This window comes from Cupressus sempervirens, chromosome 3, assembly GCF_028749045.1.
Source record: "Cupressus sempervirens isolate cs-2001-9-10 chromosome 3, ASM2874904v1, whole genome shotgun sequence".
Classification (NCBI taxonomy): domain Eukaryota; kingdom Viridiplantae; phylum Streptophyta; class Pinopsida; order Cupressales; family Cupressaceae; genus Cupressus; species Cupressus sempervirens.
The window spans coordinates 500,651,775-500,671,533 of NC_143120.1; the positions used below are offsets into that span (position 1 = coordinate 500,651,775).

General features: G+C 38.4%; 1 protein-coding gene across 1 annotated transcript; it reads left to right on the forward strand.

Annotated features, from left to right (window-relative positions):
• Positions 1 to 6,243: 6,243 nt before the first annotated feature.
• On the forward strand, positions 6,244 to 19,556 carry LOC149567369 (kinase family with ARM repeat domain-containing protein). The gene is made up of 10 exons (XM_089820548.1): positions 6,244 to 6,574; positions 6,713 to 6,802; positions 11,680 to 11,732; positions 12,024 to 12,099; positions 14,006 to 14,067; positions 14,155 to 14,233; positions 14,368 to 14,427; positions 14,568 to 16,316; positions 17,387 to 18,253; positions 18,348 to 19,556. Exons 1-10 carry the CDS (start codon positions 6,527 to 6,529, stop codon positions 19,485 to 19,487), a joined length of 4,224 nt encoding a protein of 1,407 aa, XP_089676674.1. The 5' UTR covers positions 6,244 to 6,526; the 3' UTR covers positions 19,488 to 19,556.
• Positions 19,557 to 19,759: the final 203 nt, after the last annotated feature.

Sequence of the window (19,759 nt, forward strand, 5' to 3'; positions counted from 1 at the left end):
ATCCTTCTTTCTAGAATCCTGCTTTTGCTGTTGTGAAGTACTTGTTTGTTCATTTTCTGCATGTGCATGAGGTGTAGCACTTGAAGTTGAGGCCTGCTTAGGAGAAGGAGGGGCAGCATGTTCCATAGCTCTCTTCTTGCTTCTTGTGTTATGAGAAATGAAATCCTGGTTTACATTACAATGCTCCTCAACCTGATGATTCATGAAAGAGCAATCATCACGTCCTTGAATATATGAGGCCTCCTTGGGATGATCCCCCTTGTATGATTGCTTTGCTGCAGGTTCTTGGACAGTTAGGGCCATATAAGATTCTGCCTTCTGGCACATGCAATAGGCATAAGAATAGTTGCAAGAAGGACATAAATCTTGATCTTGGGCCAAGTTATTCCGAGGGACTATAGCTCTGTTCTGATTTGAGCTTGAAGCAGAAGCATGACTATTTTGCCTACCCTGATCAAACGAGCTATTCCACTGATTAGGAAGCCTACCACCACTTGGAGCTTGATATTGCAATTGGGGAGGCTTGCCACTTTGAGCTTGCTGCCTTTCCAAGGCCACCACCTTGTTACTCATTTTTTGTATTAGAGAAAAACTATCCTCTAATCTCTTCCCTTGGTCCTTTAACTCCCTCCCCTGCTCTTGCAATTTTTTTATCCAGGGTCTTCTCTCTTTTATCTATATTCAGCACTACACCTTGGAGCATTTCTTTGAGTTCATCTATCCCATTTGAGGATGTGGAAGCTTGGGGAACTGGAGTAAGGGCTTGTGATGTAGAAGTTGTAGGAAGAGGGGCTATTGCTGGTTGGTGGTTGGGAACATCAGGAAAGAAAGGCATAGGGGGCCTTAGAGCCAACTTTCCTCCTTGTATCATGATGTTCTCGGCTTTTATGGCTATCTCATAAGCATTAGGTAAGGTATCTCCTCCCATAGTTTGGATTGTAGTGGCAATATCACTATTAAAAGCTCTAAGGTAATGCAAGAAGGCATTACCAGGGGTAGGTTTCACTGCAGTAGGTATTCTATCCCATGTCTTTTGGAATCTATAATTAAAATCAGTCATACATTCATGGGGGGCTCTTTTTATTGTAGTTAGCTGCTCTAAAAGTGACAAATAGTCACTTCTATCCTCAAAATGTTTGCATAATCTTGCTCCTAGTTCATCCCAATTAGTTATAGAACCATGAGCTAAGCCTCTATACCACTGTAATGCTTTTCCTTTTAAAGATGAGGCTAGAAGTCTGATAGCAACGTCATCCTCTGTAATACCATGAATATTACAGACATTTGCTACTTCTTGGATATGCTCTAAAGGGGAGATGGAAGTTTCACCAGTAAAGTCAGGTATACTCTTTAGTGCAGATACTGGTATATCATGTCTTTGGGCTAACAATAGAGGACTTCCACCATTAAAGGTGGCAAAGGCATGAACCCTTGCCTGTGCCATGTAAACAAGTGTTCTATTGATGAGTGTTAATGGCAATCGAGGCTGAGTTCGAGTAGTAGGAGGAGTAGAGACAGACCTTACAGGTATATTAACTGTTATTACACCCCTAACTGGTGATAATGAAGCTCTAGTCCTCCTTCTTCTAGGATTTGAAAGAGAAAGCTCTTGATATTGAAATTTACCTCTAGAAGACGCCCTTGTTTCAGCTCTGGGCATGAATTTTTGCAACTTTGGCCTAGAACCAGATTTGTTGATGTTCAGAGTCGCCAAGTACTTTAAGAATCAGCCTCTTGAAGGCTTGAATACTGAAACCATCACTACCTCTCCAGCATTAATCTCTGAAACTCTTTCTTCTTTGACACCAGTGGACTTTAAATTTTTGTTTGATCTTGTTGTTGTAGTCTCAACGGGTGTGCCAAAAACTATTGTCACATAGGTTTGCACCCTTGTCCAAGGCCTATGCGCGAGGACAACCTAGTGAAACATGGAAACAACCTCCAAGCTATGGGACTTGAACTGTGAGGTTGAGTCTCCGGAGAAGGCCGGCTTCCTCTTACTATCAGGGCACACCTAACTACTCTTAGAAGGAAAAGGGGAAGAAGGAGATGCAAAAAACAACTCTACCCTACCTAAACTATGGAGGTGATGCACCAAGATAGAGTGTTCAGACCCATTTCTGCCCATATATGCACTACTGAACCAGAATGAAACTAAGGATATACACATACATACTTGTTTTGATCTAATAACCTCATGCAGATCAGGAAACCAAACTGAATAACACAAGGAAAGAGGAATCTCACTTATATATTATCCAGTAGGCAAAATAGATACAATATGCAGGCTACAGATCTCAACAATACACCAATGAGAGGCAAAAGGGATGCACATACACATTAATGGCTGAAGGAGATAAAACAGAGAATCATTTAGTTCAGAGGCACAGGGAATGTTACACTAAGAGTTGCAGAGCAATATCAGAGAAATCAGAAAAGAGTCCCTGAGAAAAGATTACAAAATTACCTTTATAGTTCAGGCATAACTGAGGAAATTGGCTCTGCATTTACTGCTCAACCACTGCCATCAAGCTCCCATACAAAAAATATCCGATCAAAGATCACACTCGAGCATGGTTCTGAAGTACAAAATCAGATATTCGACTGAAGGAATGTCTCGAGTAGACAGAAGCAGTGCCAATGAATGATCCTGACACAGTAGATGGATCGACTGAGATGGTGGAGTGTTCTTTTTTTTGCCCCGCATTCATTTCGGGTAGGTCGGGATTGATCATGAAGATCGGATCGCAGGATAAAATCGATTATATTTACTTCCTGGTTCATGAACCAACAGGGTCGGAGCAAGTCAAACAGACTATACGAGCCAGCTGGGCCATGCGGGCCAATCATCTCTCTTCATTTTGCCACCCGGGGAGTCTTCCGTGGTTGACCCTCTTTATAAGACTAACCGCGCCACCTTTCAGACTATTATTATTAACCGTAACCTCCAACCGCTAACTGTTAACTTGTGAAGACTCGTCGTACCCGTGCTGTTCTTACCCTGAGCCCATCATATTTGGCGCCACGTTAGCAACTGCACCATACTTGAATAACACCTGGTGATACTGACCGATGTACCTATTACAACCGGGCCTCGCTGACACATGGCGAAAGGGCGCAATGTCAGTGCATCGATGAATAGGAACTGGCCACGTTGAACTGTTTGACGGATCCTCGCTGACATCTCCGGACCCATGAGTACACGTGTCCTTCAGGCGCTATGTCGCCATCATATTCGTCGCGCAACTTTTGATAATCGACATAGCGCTGACCATCGATTTGAGCTGATCCTACGGCCACGAAAGACTTGCCCTGATTCAACGATCACATTAGAAACCCTGGCCCCATAATACACGTGGCGTCCCTACACTGGTCTGCGTAGCATCATCCTGGTGACTTGTACTACCTCGACTCATTGAGTGACCCCTCCTTGCAGACGCAACATGTTCTGATTTGCTAGCGTGGATCAAGGACCCTTCCAACTGGGCAATCCGAGTACAGAATGGTACCCAACTTATTCGCCTGAAATTCTTGCCGTTGATCCTCTGCTGTCGGCACACCTATCATCATCTCAACAAACGCACCCTGGCGAGACCTGGCCCCATCGACATGTGGCGAAAGGGTGCCATGTCGCTAACATAATCGTCGGGCAACTTCTCCATAGCGCGATGGCGCTTGCCGTCGATTTGCCTTGATTCGACGGTGGAGATCTTAACCTTTGACTGCACTGAAAGTGTTGAAGATCTGGTCCCATGCACTGACCGTATCCCGACTTGGCACATGTGGCAGTTCCTCATTGGTCTAACGAAGCATTTCTTGGCAGACAAGGGACCAACTTGGAGGGATCGTACTGCTTTGACCCTACTGAGGGACACGTGGTGTCCAGGTGCTATGTCGCTGTTATAAACCTTGTGCAGCTTGTCCATAACGTGATGGCGCCCATCGTAGATCAACTTCAATCTGTCGGTCAGGACCATCTCGTACTCTGCACATCCTTCCTTCTGCTAATCACTGGGCCCATGAACCAATTGTCAGCCTTAGAACTTTTCTAGTAACTGACCGCCCACCATGAACACTTTCCGTCAGGCGCTATGTCGCTATGCAATTTTTTTGGCCAACGCGCGATAGCGACATAGCGACTTGACGCCGTAGAAAATTTTTCGACCTGTGAACTGATTGCCTGCCGCTGGACCCACCAGACATGCGTCAATTGGACGTGATGTCGCTAACGTAAAAATTGCGCAACTTTCCCATAGCGCGATGGCGCCTTTCGTTGATCTGCCTTGATCCGATGGCAGAGAATTTTGCGGGCCGCAAAACATAACATAGGGCTTGGCATTAAATAATACTAATTGTAGGAACTAGCCGTTGGACAAGTAACATTTGAATTTTGAAACTTGGCAGGGCAAACAAAATGTGGTAACAATGTACATAACATTAAGATATAACTATTACAACCAATTATCAAAATCTCATATAAAACTTTAATAACTTTATGTTATCTTATTATATTTATAATTATTCTTGAAACCTGAAAGCTTAATTAGCTAAATCACATGTTACTAATACTAAGAGAGTAACACGTAAAGAGATAAACAAATAAACAAAAATGAAATGAAAATAAAGAAGAGAAACACCTCAAGAAAATAGAGGCAAGAGCAGAGTTGCAAATGTAACTCTCAAATCTAAGGATACAAGAGTGGAGTTGCAAATGTAACTCTCAAGTTCAAGGATGCCATCTACCATCATCTGAGTATGCTAAGTATCGCAATCCTCATAAAGAGACATCTACACATATTCTACATATTAGGAATATAATAAATGAGTTACGTTGACATATATGACAACCCTATTATATGATAAAAGATTTGGAGGGATTCTTTAGGAATTTTCTAACAAGTAAAATGAAATAACCTTTACCAACTAAGGATTACTTCTAACAATTTAAGGGGATTTTAAAGGCAATAACTTGTTCATCTAAACATTTATATAAAGCCAAGCAAAAACTAACTAAAGTTTTTGTAGGGTTACCTTGACAACAATAACCAAAACTCCAATGGAGTCCACAATGCTTTTAAAACATTTGGGCTCTAATATTCAAGAGGAGGTTAGCTTTTGGGTCAAACCTAGGTCTTCATTTGCAGAGCTAAAGACCATTATAGTTTCATTTGTGAAAAAACTAAGATCCTTTAGAGAACACCTTTACTTGACATTATTTAATAACAAATTTGTAGAGAAACAAATCATCTACCATGGAACTCACTTACACACTTGCTTTTTAATTTCCAAACTTTAACCCATTGGCAAACAAGATCCACATTAGGTTTCAAAGAGAAAAACTTATTGATGAGTGTATTTGATAAAATATAAAGTAACTTCATCCAAGAAAATGTTTGGTAGAGAGACTTCGACACCTTCTATAATTACTTTGGAGGTTGAGGATGCAAAGTTGCCAATAGATCTTGTATTTCCCCTAATATGTTGATAAACCCACAAAGTAGGAGCCACTCCATTGAAAAAGCGATTTTGGATTGGACACATCTTCTCCTTCCTTACAGAGAAATCTTCAACCCCTTTTCATAGGGGATATGTGAGGACTTCTTACACACACCAATATATATTTGAAACATCTGCATCCAACAAATTCGTAACCATACAATTATCCAAATTTGACATGTTCTTAAAAGCTCACAATAGGTTCATCTTTAGGATTGTTGCAAAACTCTATTTACTTTCTATATTTGCTATTTTAAAATTCGTACACACAACACCAAGATATAACTATTACAACCAATTATCAAAATCTCATATAAAATTTTTAATAAATAACTTTTAAAATTCATACACACAACACTAAGATATAACTATTAATTATTGTTAATTACTGTTATGTTGATACTTATGTTTTGATATAAATCGTTAGGAGTTTGTGTAGTTGTCTGTTGGTTGTTTCTGTTGTAAAGGGCCAACCCCCTAGTTTTGGCTCTTTTATAATAAAAAGACTAAGATTTAACTATTACAACCAATTATCAAAATCACATATAAAACATTTATATAATAACTCTATGTTTTAAAATTATATTTCATTAAAATAGAAATAGGTTCTGTCCAAGTTTGTTGATAGAGAGTCAATTATTCTATTTATGATCATCCTCCACATTGAGAATTCATGTGTTACCGAAACTAAGAGCGGAGCAGGTAAAGAGACAAAGAAACAAAAACGTGAAATGACCTCACCTCCACAACGATCAAATAATTGAACTCCATCTCCCGCCTTGTGCGTTCAACTTGATGGTTCTCCCAGAAACGAACAGGAACGAGTGGGAAGGGCTTTTCACAAGCAGGGACGACCAGTGTTTACCCCTGCTTGAGGGGTTTTCGTGCAGGGAGCAGTGTTTCCGTTCTACAGACGGATTCAACAGAATCAGCCAGGGTTTCAAGCAGGCTGTTCTCCCTAAATGTGATTTCATTGCAACTTTCATGCGGCGAATAACAGCTCTCCATTCCTGTTATATGCACGAAAATCATGAATCAATACCACATATACGAGGCCATTGGAAAGGGGAAGAATTCTGTATCTACATTCCTACCTCACAGCTTGTCTTGATTATTCCATTCACATGATTACTTGTCCTTTCTATTTGTCTCTCATTGGATCAGCTTTTGAGATATTGGTTCTGATGTGGGCTCGTTCTCGTTGCTTGGCTTTCAGACTGTTTATAAAGGAAGGAAAAAGAAGACTCTCGAATACTATGCGATCAAGAGTGTGGACAAGTCCCAGAAGAGCAAGGTGCTTCAAGAAGTAAGTGCCGTTTTAAGTTTAAACAAAGATCAAGTTCAATTTTTTGTACCATCTGATTGACGTTAGAAATCCATGAAACATAGTGCTGTCGACATAGGGTGTTCGTGAGGTTTTGCCCTGTAGGTATTAGCGGATCAGTATTTTAACAGATAAAACTGATCATAACGATTAAACTGAATATGTATGTGATTGCTGGGCCAGGTTGGTATTCTTGTATACAGATCTTGGGTTTAATGCGCATACGTTGTTATGCTGGGGATCTTGGCTTGGATGCATCAGTTTACTTCTAAATCCATTGTGCGGTTATGGACTACCTGTACCTCGGTGTGGTATAAGCTTGGGCCCCATTATAGATCGATTTCAGCTCAGGCCACATTTGAAATTAGGATAAGTATGAGACTTTCTTTTTGAAATTTAAACCTTGGTCATGCTGGAAAGCACCCCCATTAGGTTAGGTTATCACTTAAAATCACCCTGTCAGACATGAGTTAGTACTTCGTTCTCGTTTGACATTTCGGCTGGGATTATGGCACCTGTGTCTAAGGTGAATTTAAACTTGTATATTTTTCGTTAGACGATAACATTTGGGATTGTCCTCTTAGAGAACCTTTTGATAAGAAGGTCCATTCAGAGTTTACTGGACGTGCTCAGATTTGAGATATCATATTGCAGCTAAATTAACATGGAAAGCATACCTGGGAGGGCTCATATCTGTTTCTTCATCATGGTACTGCACTAGACTTTTATACTCTGCTCCGTGGATAACAAATAAACATATATATTCTATGGTAACGGGTTTCATCAATAGTTAAATGATGAATATATTCTTGTAGCTTTCCTTTCTGTGCCTGGTTTAGTTATGTTTAAAATGAATCTCCAAATGAACTGCCATTATCTATGATATGACAACCAAAAGACATCCTTTCTGTCAAACTCAACGAGTATTTCTTCCTGGCTCTGACTGTTTGAGATGCAATGCATTGTCACATGGACATTCGTTTGGTCTCAAACTGGCAATTTATGTCCACATGATCAGAGTAAATGAAAGAAACCCAGAGACATATCATCCAATGGCTTTACATTTGGGCTGAGTGCTTGAAGTGCCCAAGGCCCTAAACATATCACTTAGTAAGAATATTTGGACAAGAACAATTACCTAGTTCAGAAGAGCTAGGAGAAGGTTTTACAATTGAAATGAATAAAACATAAACCAATCTTAAAGAAGGTACAGTGCAGAGAAAGATATAATGCCTTGTATGCTCTAATGTTATGTCTTAATCATTCATTGAGCTGAGATGATCCCCACTCACCGAGGCCTTGTCCTTGTCCTTGTTTTATTAGAATATTATAATGGGCTCATTCTATGCTGGTGGTACTTTAATTAGATGAAAACATAAGTGTACATTACTATTTTACTAATGTTTAAAATGATTTTGAAAATGCTTGTTCAGATCAAGACTTTAGAAATCACATAGTAAATGAAACTAAAAGGACAGGTTTTGGCACGAGTTACCCCTTACATTCAATCAAGGATACTATCATCTCATTAGGGTAAATGGAGTTAACTTATTCTGTAAATTATCTGGACTGGTGGTGAACTTATCTATTTTAAAGCTATATTCCCTGCCTGTCACATCTCCCCATCCCCAGGATTGGTGTCTGATCATACTGTAATTAGCTGCTGGATTAGTGTCCTTTTGGATTATGCTAGGGTGCACTTATCTGTACTATGGCTTTTCCTGGACAAAAATGTGCAAACCAATGCTGAATCCAATAGCATTTAATTAATTTTGCAGCGAACGTGTGAAAGTTTATGCATTATTTGGTAGTCTGTGAGGTCTGCCTCCGCCCAATGTTTTGTTCTGTTACAATTTAGGCTACTATTGTGGTACAGTGGTGATCTATCAATATAAAATGGTTAACAAGTAACATAAGCTTGTGGAGGCTTCTGTTGGAGACCACAGGAGGCTTCATACTGTTGCAAAGCTCCTTGCTATGGTGATCCTTCTTCATTGAGAGTCCTTCTAGGGTTGTTAAATGCCCATTAATTGCCATATTGCCTTTCAGCCAAGAGCCATTTGGGTTTGATAAACCTCTTTTGCCAATATACAGAGGTGATGACATGGACTTCTACAGTTCACAGGTGGGAAAGTTATATTAGCAATGTACCCTCCTATTCTTGTTATAGTATGTTAACCCTATGTTAAATTAGCAACGATGGTATCAATCATAGTCGGACTGGGAGGGTACTCAACAAACCCAAAATTTTCAACTCAGCAAAAACTCGGAGAAAGCTTGATGACAACTTGGCCAGAACTCAACAACTTAGAAATAATGAAACACAACATCTCTTAAAGGAACATACTTGTTTGTAAAATTCAATTGCAGGATGTATTAAATTAAAATTTGACATCTTGAAAGAGAAGATGTATGGTTTTATAGCAAAAACAACACGTGAAAAACACATTTTAACCAACGTTTTACCTGCATAAGCATTTTGACCCATCTTTTTTTGTGTCTATAAAAATGTGAGCCAAACTTGTGAGTTTTACTGGGATGGGTGACCTCTCCCATGAAATCCTGGTGCTACACCTCTGTGAGCATCACCTAGATCCAATGAGTGCTAAGTGTTCCATTTATTCTCATGAGAGATGAATTTGTGTGAGTCACTACTCATGAAACATGGGTCAATGAGTTTGACTCAAAAAATACACAGTTAAATCCTAATAGCAATATCACCATTGTGAGTTTTTGCCTTTCAAAAAAATAGAGAGTTTTCAGCAACTTGGGGAGTTTGCAAACTATGGTCTCAATGATACCAAAAGCTTACTTTAACAGTAATATATTTAAAATGTACAACACTTATTTATGCTATAATTTATTTTTTAATCTTTCCAATTTAAATTATATATTGAAAGTTTAAATTATTTAATAAAGCATATATAATTCTATATCTAATTCCTGTTTTTAGGTTGATATATATATTTTTAATCGGTAAGAGGCAGAAGCCAAGATTAATTATTATTATGTGCTGTGATTAATTATTATTATTTACTAAGCTTGAATAGACTCAATCCCAAAACCTCCTAGATAAGAGGCTCACAATTTACAATTGTGTTGTAGGCTCTTGCCAATTTTTTAGGTTGATATTTATTGTTGGAAGCATGGGATGATATTCCTATGGGAAAGTATTGTAGAAACATGATTTAGATCATTATCATGATGATATGTTACATTCATGACTGTGTTTGTCATTGATGTCAACATAGCAATTTTCTGTGGTATCTAACAGAAGAACAACGGTAAAGATTAAGTTGGTACGGACAAATCGTTGAGTATTTTTACTAGCGAGGTTAATGGGAGATACTACTAAGTGTCTGGTATATGCAGCTAACTTCAGGTGCAAAGAATATTAAGTTTGGAAGAAGTTATGCAAGTTTTGGTGAAGACTGTTCAGAGATAGAGTTTACAGAAGCATGTTCTGGTAAACTTGTTATATCTCTTAGCAGAGTTGTTATTTTGAGAAGCAAGGTTAAAGGTGTGTAGAAGACATTCTGGATATGATGTGGCTAAGCTCGCTCGTCATAATATTACACATGAGGAAAGTTATTCAAGTTACAAGGTGACAAATTGATGTTATCGCTAAGTAAAATGTGTTCTTAATGAGGTCCTATAATAATTAATTAAGAAGGTGTAATAGCTGACTCAAGGAATTGTTTTATGGACTCAGTCTAAATGAAGGACATTTTCCTTTGTTATGTAAGAAGATATGAAGCAAGGAAGAAGAGTAAAAAGAGGAGAACAAATATGAGTAAGGTTGATATGCGAAGATAAGTAGAGCAGAGTGAAGTTGGAGAAAACTTCATTGCCTAGGTTTTATTTTGAGATCCAAGGTTCGATATGTGGATTTGAGGTTTGTGACTTGGTCTACAAGGTCTGACAGTGATTGGTCTGGTTGACAAGACAAAGGATAGAGGATAAAGCACAGTACGAACAATTATTCTAAAAGGAATATTTGAGAGATCAGTTGGACAATGAAGTTCAGTGGTCTTGCTCCAGAATCTGTTTGGACAGTGGGCCCTTCTGCCTTCTACAACTCTTAACAGGGTTGAAATCTTCAAACAAGGATTCAAAGTCTCCTAACAGGGACTCTTATGTACTGAATGTGTTTATAGACTCCTAACAGGGTCCATCCTCTAGCAAGGAATATATATATATCGGTATATCTTTGTGGGCATCATTCCCATCGGGGTTTTTCCCTTTGATCAAGGGTTTCCCTAGCTAACAAATCTGGTGTAATTGTGTATGTGCATCTTGTTATGGTTGCTGTTTACTTTGGTTACATGGTTAAGATTAATTAAGGTTGATATATGTTTTAGTTGGACAACTGATTCACCCCCCGCCCCACACCCCCCCCCCCCCACACACAATTTATTTATTTAGATTTTCATTATTTTTTATCACGGACAAACCTGAACTCAACTTGCTTTTGCTGGATCCTCGAATCCAACCCCTGAACTAAACCAGGATCTAAACTGGAAATAGCAACTTGGCTTTAAAGTCAATGTTGGAAAATAAAAAATATCCAGGCTTTTCTGCAGAACAATACAAATAGGCTATAGTGATTGATGAAATGAGGTTGAATGTTCTGTATAACTATATTTTTTACATAAAGCTAATTACAGATGCATAAACATTCCTTCTATTTAAGGAGAAAATTGTTCATTAAAATTTGGAATGGTCAATTATATTTTACTTAGTGGACGTTTATATTCCTTTAACCAGTATAGACTTGAAGTTGTGTTGCACCAATTTGTGTAGTATGTGTATCATCTTGATTTTAAAATCAATTTCTAAATGCTCTGGCCTATGTGCAGGTGCGGACTCTTCATTCCTTAGACCATCCTAATGTTCTGAAGTTTTATGCATGGTGAGTTAGTGGTGATAGGTTGTGTTTCTTATTTCTCGTCCTTTTGTAGCCTAGTAATTTCTCCTGCTTTTCATTGCCATACTGTTTCATATGTGAGGCCTCTGCCATGTTGTAAATCAATTGTAAATTTGGTAATGGATTGAGATTTGTCTTTTCCACATTAATTTAGGTGAAGGAAAAACAGATCATCCATACAGGCAAAGGAAAGATTTTGAAACATTTTTGGAGCATAAGTGCAACACAGTGCACAAATATACTCTAAATTTGCATCTGATAGGTTTTCCATTTTAGGTATGAAACTTCTGCACATCTGTGGCTTGTGCTTGAGTACTGTGTTGGGGGCGATCTTCTAACATTATTACGGCAGGTAAGAATTTTTGTAGATTGTTTTCCTTAGTAATCAATTTTTTCTTAACAAAGAAAATTATGTACAGAGCTATAACAGTTAAAATTTTTCTGTAAATATTATTTGTTAATAACCAACCCTTGCTTAACATACAAAATAATGTTTTTGTGTTAGAGACTAGGGCAGTTTGATATTGAATTGTTTCCAAAAAGTTACTCTTAATGCCTGCACTTCTTTTGTCCGAGGGTCATGTAAGGCATACAAATATCTTAGATAGTAGAGCACGTTGAGAATGCTCTCTCTCTCTCTCTCACACACATATGTGGATGCTGCAAGAGTCTTATTTGAAATTCATATAAATTTTAGTTTCAATATGCACATTGCTATTAACATAAACTGCTGATGTGTCTTTATGGAAGATAAAAGTTTTTAGGAGCTTGTCTATATTTGGAGTGTAGAGAGAGAGAGAGACCCAAACAAAATAACAAACACAGATGTGCGCAAATGCATATACACTCACACACACTCACTAGTGGATTCCAGAGTCTGCAAGAATGACATTATCAAATCCATTCTTTTCCTCTTCTTTCCCACAAACTGAATATGTTCTTATATAATCTATACACTGCAATAAACCTACAGTCTGACTTTAAATGTCATCAAAAACCTATTTCTGGCTTGTGAATGCTTTCCCACAAATGGTATTTAAGTATTCAAATGCGTATCCCACTATAAGCTTGCACTGCTTTGTTATTTGGATGTCTTTTTTTTATTTGAGGAACATAAGATTTTATAGAAACTTGTGTATGATTTTACTCTGTTTGTGCATACATGCATGTGCTTGTGTGTGGGGCCCTTAGGTGGATTCTGCAAGAGTAGCATGTCAAATCTCTTTACTGTTTGTTTTAAATAATTTCCTAAAAGCTGTTTTTTTATAATCTTAACACACATGTTGGTATATGCATACACTGCTACGTAATTCAACTGATTCCTTTGAAGGAGGTCAGATTATCCCTTCCTCCCTCCCTCCCTTGATGTAGGAATTTGAACCTTTGGTGTTCTATGTCTATATTTTGTCCTCTTATAAATTGTTCATAATTTTGATCTCATGTTGTCATTCTCTTATGATTATATTCTTTTGAAAATAGTTATTGTATCACGTGTATAGTCGATTTACAACAAATAAGAACATTTGCAATGTTGGTGTGCATGTTAGTGTCTTTTAGATTTTTTTGATGTTTGAGTACATTAAAAATTGAAAACATGGCTTACCTCCAACCTTTTTTATGAACATTATCTAATCAGCAGACAAAAGTGTTGTGCCTACGCTTGGTTTGATTCCATTACTTTACATATCAAACAGAAGCTAATTGTAGTGCTTGATGTTATGAATCACGATATCTGTCTTTTGAATTAACAAATTATACAATCTTTTTCCTCTATATTAACACAAAAAGCTTACTTGAACGTCTATTTTTGGACCTAAATGAGGTATATTGTTGTTTGACTTCTTTGCTTTATTGTGTTTAGCAACTTGGCTAGCTTTGTTAAACCAATAACATTAGGACCATAGGTTGGTATAAGATGCGTAACATGGAAGCATCATGTTTTTTTTGTTAAGTGGGACTATTTGAAAATTATTGGACTAAAGTTGATCTTGCATATGTTGATAATCCTATATAGTATGGAAACAGCTAGAGCCCGAGATACTGGTGACAATTGGTTCTCGTTAACACAATTAGCTTATGAATATTGATGATAGGGACGTAAGGCTTTTCCATTTTGAAATTTGACTTCTAGTCACTGTTATGCACTTTAATTTCCTGTAGCAGAGACATCAAAAAAATAGAAGTGCACATCAACAATGTAACCTTTCTCAATCTGTTTCCGCTCAAAATAACAGGATATTACAAATTGTTCCATGCAGGATAGCCAGCTTCCAGAGGAATCTATACATGACTTTGCACGTGACTTGGTCCAAGCATTACAGTAATGCACACTGACCTTTGCATCATGTACAACACTTTGGATCTATTTGAATTCAGTTTTTAAATGTTGTTAATCAATTATATTCAGGTTTTTGCATTCAAAGGGTGTAATATATTGTGATCTAAAGCCATCAAACATATTACTGGATGAAAATGGTCGCCTGAAGGTAATTACATTCTTGTGTTTGTGTTTTTGTTTTCGCATATGCATTAATTATATCTTTAGTTCAATGGAAATTCCATGATTTGCTTGTGTGTTATAATCAGAATATAACTTGTAATGCTTTATTACATGCTTCAGCTTTGTGATTTTGGCCTGGCAAGGCGGCTCAGTGATATCTCGAAAAACTCTGTTTCTCAGGTCGTTCTTCTCTATTATTATGCTGTTTTGTAATGTCCCAAGAGGGGAAAAAATGCAGACACTTATAACTTGTTTTTAATTACTGTTTGTCATGGTTTGACCTGAATGTCCATGTTTACATATTTTTGTGGTTTATGCAGTTGCCACAAGCAAAACGAGGTACACCTTGCTATATGGCCCCAGAACTGTTTCAGGAAGGAGGTGTGCACTCATTTGCTTCAGATCTTTGGGCACTTGGTTGTGTCTTGTATGAGTGCTATGCCGGAAGGCCACCATTTGTTGCTAATGAATTTACTCAATTGGTTAAATCTATAATATCTGATTCAACGCCACCATTGCCAAATAATCCAAGCAAAGAGTTGCTTGATTTGATTAACCATTTATTGGTGAAGGATCCAGCTGAGAGAATGCAGTGGTCTGAGCTTCGAGAACACACTTTCTGGAGAATGACACTCAAAGTATTATCTTTACCTTCTGAGCCTGCCTTCAGCAATTTACTTCAGTTGAGTTCAAAGTCAGCTGCACCTCAAACTTGTGATAAAAATGCAGAAAATTATATACCAGAAAGAGATCAGTTTTTGAAAGGTTCTAAGCAAGCTGTTCCTGGAGCTCACAAGCAAAATGAAAGTGAAGCACTACGGGCAAAAGGACTGTTAACTCCTACTAAAGACAACCCCAATATGGAGAATGCTCAAAATCATCGCATAAAAAGTTCAAATGGAGTTTCTGATGCATCAGCCATGAAAGTGTTATCTAGCAAACCAAATGCAGGAATAAATTTGCTCAGGTTATCAAAGATAGTGAAGACTAATCTACAGAGGGAGAGTGAGGGTCAAAATTACAGGAAACCTTTACCTAAAAACTCTGAAAATGATAGTGATGTCAAAATAGAAAACCATGACCTTGAATTGGATTTTGCAGAAAATGCTGAAAGTGAAACTCAAGAAGAGAATGAAGTTGCTGATTATTTGGTTTCTGGAGGTTCTAATCCTGAAGTTAAGCGTCAAATGCAATCTGACTCAGCTGCCGAGACACAAGATGACCAGGAACAACAAGAAAAGCATGCCTGTGAGGTGTCAACTGATAACTCACAGGATAGTAAGGTTGAACCTCATTCCTTGAAAGATGTGGAATATTGTTCACGTACAGACCATCCAGATGTTGCTGCAACTCCTCCTGGTCTTGGTCTTCAAAGACGAGGTCAGAGGTCTGCAGGCTTTGCTGGTGAGATGGTTAAAGATGTCTCCGTTTCTCCAGCTAATGCAGATCCTTCGAAAGTCTCTGTTAATCTGTCACAAGCACTGTGGCATCCATCTGATTTATCTGTGAAGCCAATCATGGTCACCAGGAAAAATGATAAGGCTACTGAGCCTGCTCTTGATGCACGCATGCTTCCATTTGATGCCCTCCCTGCTTCCGAGTTCTTGAAACTCTCACAAGATAAACTAGAAAGTTTCTTTGGTCGTATAAATTCTAGTATCAGCAGCAGCACAACTCTTGGGGAAAAGCAGAATGCCTTAAAATATTTGGAGACCCTAAGTAGCAATGTGGATGCAGCCAACATTTTAATCAATGGTCCAGTATTGTCCATGCTTGTTAAGATGCTGAGAATATCTAAACCAACTGCCCTACGTGTTCAGCTTGTCTCTGTAATGGGTTTGTTGATTCGACATGCAACTATTATTGAAGATGAAGTGGCAAGTTCTGGTATAGTTTCAGTGCTAACTGATGCTCTTCGAGATAAGCAGGAAAAAGTGAGAAGATTTGCTATGGCAGCCTTAGGTGAACTTCTGTTCTATATCTCCACTCAGAGTGAAAATTCTCCAAAGGCTGTTGTTGGTCTGGAAAGTCCAGCAAAAGATAGCCGGTCATCACCATCTACATGGCAGGTTAGCTCTTAAATCTTGTGCTATTTATATCTGGTATACATGTGCAATCAAATTTTGCATCGATTAATTTTAAGGGGTTGCGGTGGGGTGGCTTGAGGGCAATGGGGAGGGAGTGGGTGTATTTTACATTGCATTGTTATTTGGATTTTTTGCTAAATAGGTGTCTTTAGTACCAAGTCATCATTGCGATTATCGTTTTCCATGCATGGCCATTGATATGAACTAGTTAGCTTTTACATTGGTGAATAGTGACAAGGCAAGGAGATCCACAAAGCACTGGTTTGACACCGGTACTGGGGTATGTCGAGAAGTCGGTACGGTGGGAAGAGTTTCTGGGATGGGGGGACAAAGGGCCTCAATTTTGGGATGGTGGAGGACAGTGGGCTAATGGTGGCGGGAGGGCAGGGGGTGTTGTATATAATACATATGGATTTGTATATAATACATATGGAGCTTGAAATACTAGTTACAAAATGATCTTTTAGTATAACATACCAAATTGAAATACTTGAGCATAGAAATATTGCAACACGAACCAGAACCATTAAACATTCAACATAGTAACATAGTACATATCCAGTAGAACATTCAAAAATCAAAATTCAAATAGAAATTCAAGTACCCTTTCTAGTGGCGGCATGGTTGCCGAATGGTGGAGGTGGGGGGTACTTGGGTACTCCAAGTACCCAGTGCAGGGACAGGTACTTCGAGGTTGGGGGGGGGTGGGTGTGCAGGTCCCTGGATTTCACTGCACAGCACCCATGCGCCTCTATGTGGTTGTTAATATGAGGTGGGAATGGTGACTTATAGTCAATAGACCAGTTTTGGGATTCTTATCCTCAATCCTTTTTACCAACTGCAAAGCTTTTTGTGAGAAATTTTCTTGTTTTACAAGTATCATCATCGTGAGGCATTCAGCCTCCATTTTATAAAATATAAGTTATGGAGGCTTATTTGGGGTGGTATTGTGTGGATAATTTACTCGTGGTATTGATCAGTATGTAGGATTACTTTTGTTAAATAACTAATACTAGTCTAAAGCTTTATTCAACTTCTGGTACTTGTGGCAGGTTCCAAGTGCATTGATTGGGCTTGTCTCATCTATTTTACGTAAAGGAGAGGATGATTCTACACAGCTATATGCCTTGAAAACTATTGAAAACATTGCTAGCCAGGGAGGTGAGTGGGCTGTACGCTTTACAAGCAATGAAGTAATTGGGAACCTGTGTTACATCTTCAAAGCCCCAGCGAAGCAAGAAAGTTTACGAATAACAGCTGGCTCTTGTCTTGTACGCTTGGTTCGTTTCAGCCCACCCAACATTCAGTTAGTTTTAGAAAAGTTGACATTCAAAGACCTTGTTGCTGGCTTAGGGAAGGGAAGTCAAAGGGAGCAACAAATTAATATAAATCTTATTAATATGGCCCTTCTTGGAAGTAATATGATCAGTAACATGGGTAAGCATATGCTTTCTCTATTAGAGGAGAAAACTCTTGTTCCCAATCTTGTGTCATTATTGGAGCAAACTGAAGTGCTTCGTGGTAAGGCATTTGTTTGTGCAGCGCTTCTTTGTAAGGCTAATCGCAGATGGTTACCCTCATTGTGCAATGCAAAAGTGTTGCCAGCAATAGAAAGAATGACAAAAGAAAAAGATTTGTATGTGCAACAAGGCATGGAGTGTCTTGTACAGATAGTAGCTAGTACTGTGCCAGGTATACTGGACAGCATTACCACTGATATTCAACAGCTGTCTAATGGTAAGCGGGCAGGGGCTGCTTCTCCATATACAGGTCGGACTCAACCTAGAAGCAGTATCCATCTTTTTCCTGTTGTACTCCATCTTTTCAACAGCCCTGTGTTCAAGCAAAGGATTATCACTGTTCATATCTTGCAACGGCTTGCTTTTTTTATGAAACATCTTGAGAGTGCAACATTTCAGGTAGATGAGAAAATCATATGCATTATCCAAATTTTTGGGCAGTTAAGTGTAAAGTTGTTTTTAACAATTTTTTTTTCATTTTCCAATGGTACAGGGTAGAGAGGATTTTCAGTCAACTCTGCTGCGCATACTTGAATTGGTTGTGCAGGAGTCATCCATTCTGATTGACTACTCAGAGATTTTTATAAGACAAGTAATTCCTAGTCTTGCCATTTTATATAAAAACAATACAGATGCAGACGCCCGCTTCTTATGCTTGAAAATTCTGTTTGATGCACTTGTACTGTTCCTGGATGAGATATCAGACACACAAAAAGATGATGGAAGAGTTAGGGATCTGAAATCAATAGCCGAAAAATATTTTTTGCCTCTATATACAACATTCATTGAGGATGAGGATCCCATTCCCATGTATGCTCAAAAGCTTCTTGCTATGCTTTTGGATCTGAAATACATAGGAGTTACTGAAATTCTTCAACTTAAATTGGTGTCACAGTTCTTTGAATTTCTCTGTGAAGATCTTTCAAATGCAAATGTCAATAATGTTAGACTGTGTCTTCTTTTGGCATCTGCTCCTGAAGTGGGGACTGAAATTCTTTCACAGCTGAAAGTAGTGAGGAGGGTTGGAGCCTTACTTGAGTTTGTCAATGCAAAGGAGATGGAAGATTTTTTGGAGCCAACTTTATCTTTATGCCAGTCTTTTCTGAGTCGTAGTGCTGATAGAGGAAAAACTGGAGGCATGGTGGGAATGCCTGGTAATGATATAAGTACAAAATTTGGTCATATGAACATCCAGGAGTGTGCAATTAATGACATCACTGACTTTGGAAGTTATATTGGTGTTTTTTTGGAGTTGTGTGGAAATCACGAATCTCAAATTTCAGACTTGGCTGCAGACTGTTTATTTCTTTTTTGCAAGGCAGCTCCAAAAGTAGCAGCCTTAAGTCTGCTTTCCCATCTTCCATGCCTTGGAAAGGTTCTGGAGACAATTTCTGGCCGACAGAATCAATCCTTTTCCTCACGTCTACAATGGCGTCTACTTTATGCTCTTTCTGCTGCATGTAAGGAACAACACTCCATTGAAAAAAATGCTGCTGTGCTTTCCATTTCTATATCAGACATAAAAATAATAAAATCTGTTGTTTGTAATCTTAAAAACTCAAGCAACCGGCAGGTTGCAGAGGTTGCATTGGAGGTTATCTCAGGATTACAGCTACTTTCCAATGGGAAATGATTTCCAGTAGATGTAAAATATGAAACTTTTAAAGAACATGAGATTCATTTGATGTTTTTCTTAGGATCATTGATAGCTTATGCTGGTCTTCTGTACAACTGTACATTTTTTTACTAAATCTTAAGGATTGTGGAATCAGAAAGGTATTCTACATGCATTGTTAGGGCACTTGCTTGAGGCATTCGTATCATGCAAAAACTCAACCCTTCGATTAAGGGGTCAGTTTAACACATTTGGGTTGCTACTGGCCTAGAGTTTTTCAGTAGAAATCA

What these genes read in the sequence shown, in the direction of transcription:
- LOC149567369 (XM_089820548.1), top strand. Translation starts at nt 6,527, where the DNA reads ATGAATCAATACCACATATACGAGGCCATTGGAAAGGGGAAGAATTCT. An exon ending in AGAGCAAGGTGCTTCAAGAA is followed by an intron (nt 6,803 to 11,679) that starts GTAAGTGCCGTT and finishes GCCTATGTGCAG; the next exon opens with GTGCGGACTCTTCATTCCTT. An exon ending in TTCTAACATTATTACGGCAG is followed by an intron (nt 12,100 to 14,005) that starts GTAAGAATTTTT and finishes TGTTCCATGCAG; the next exon opens with GATAGCCAGCTTCCAGAGGA.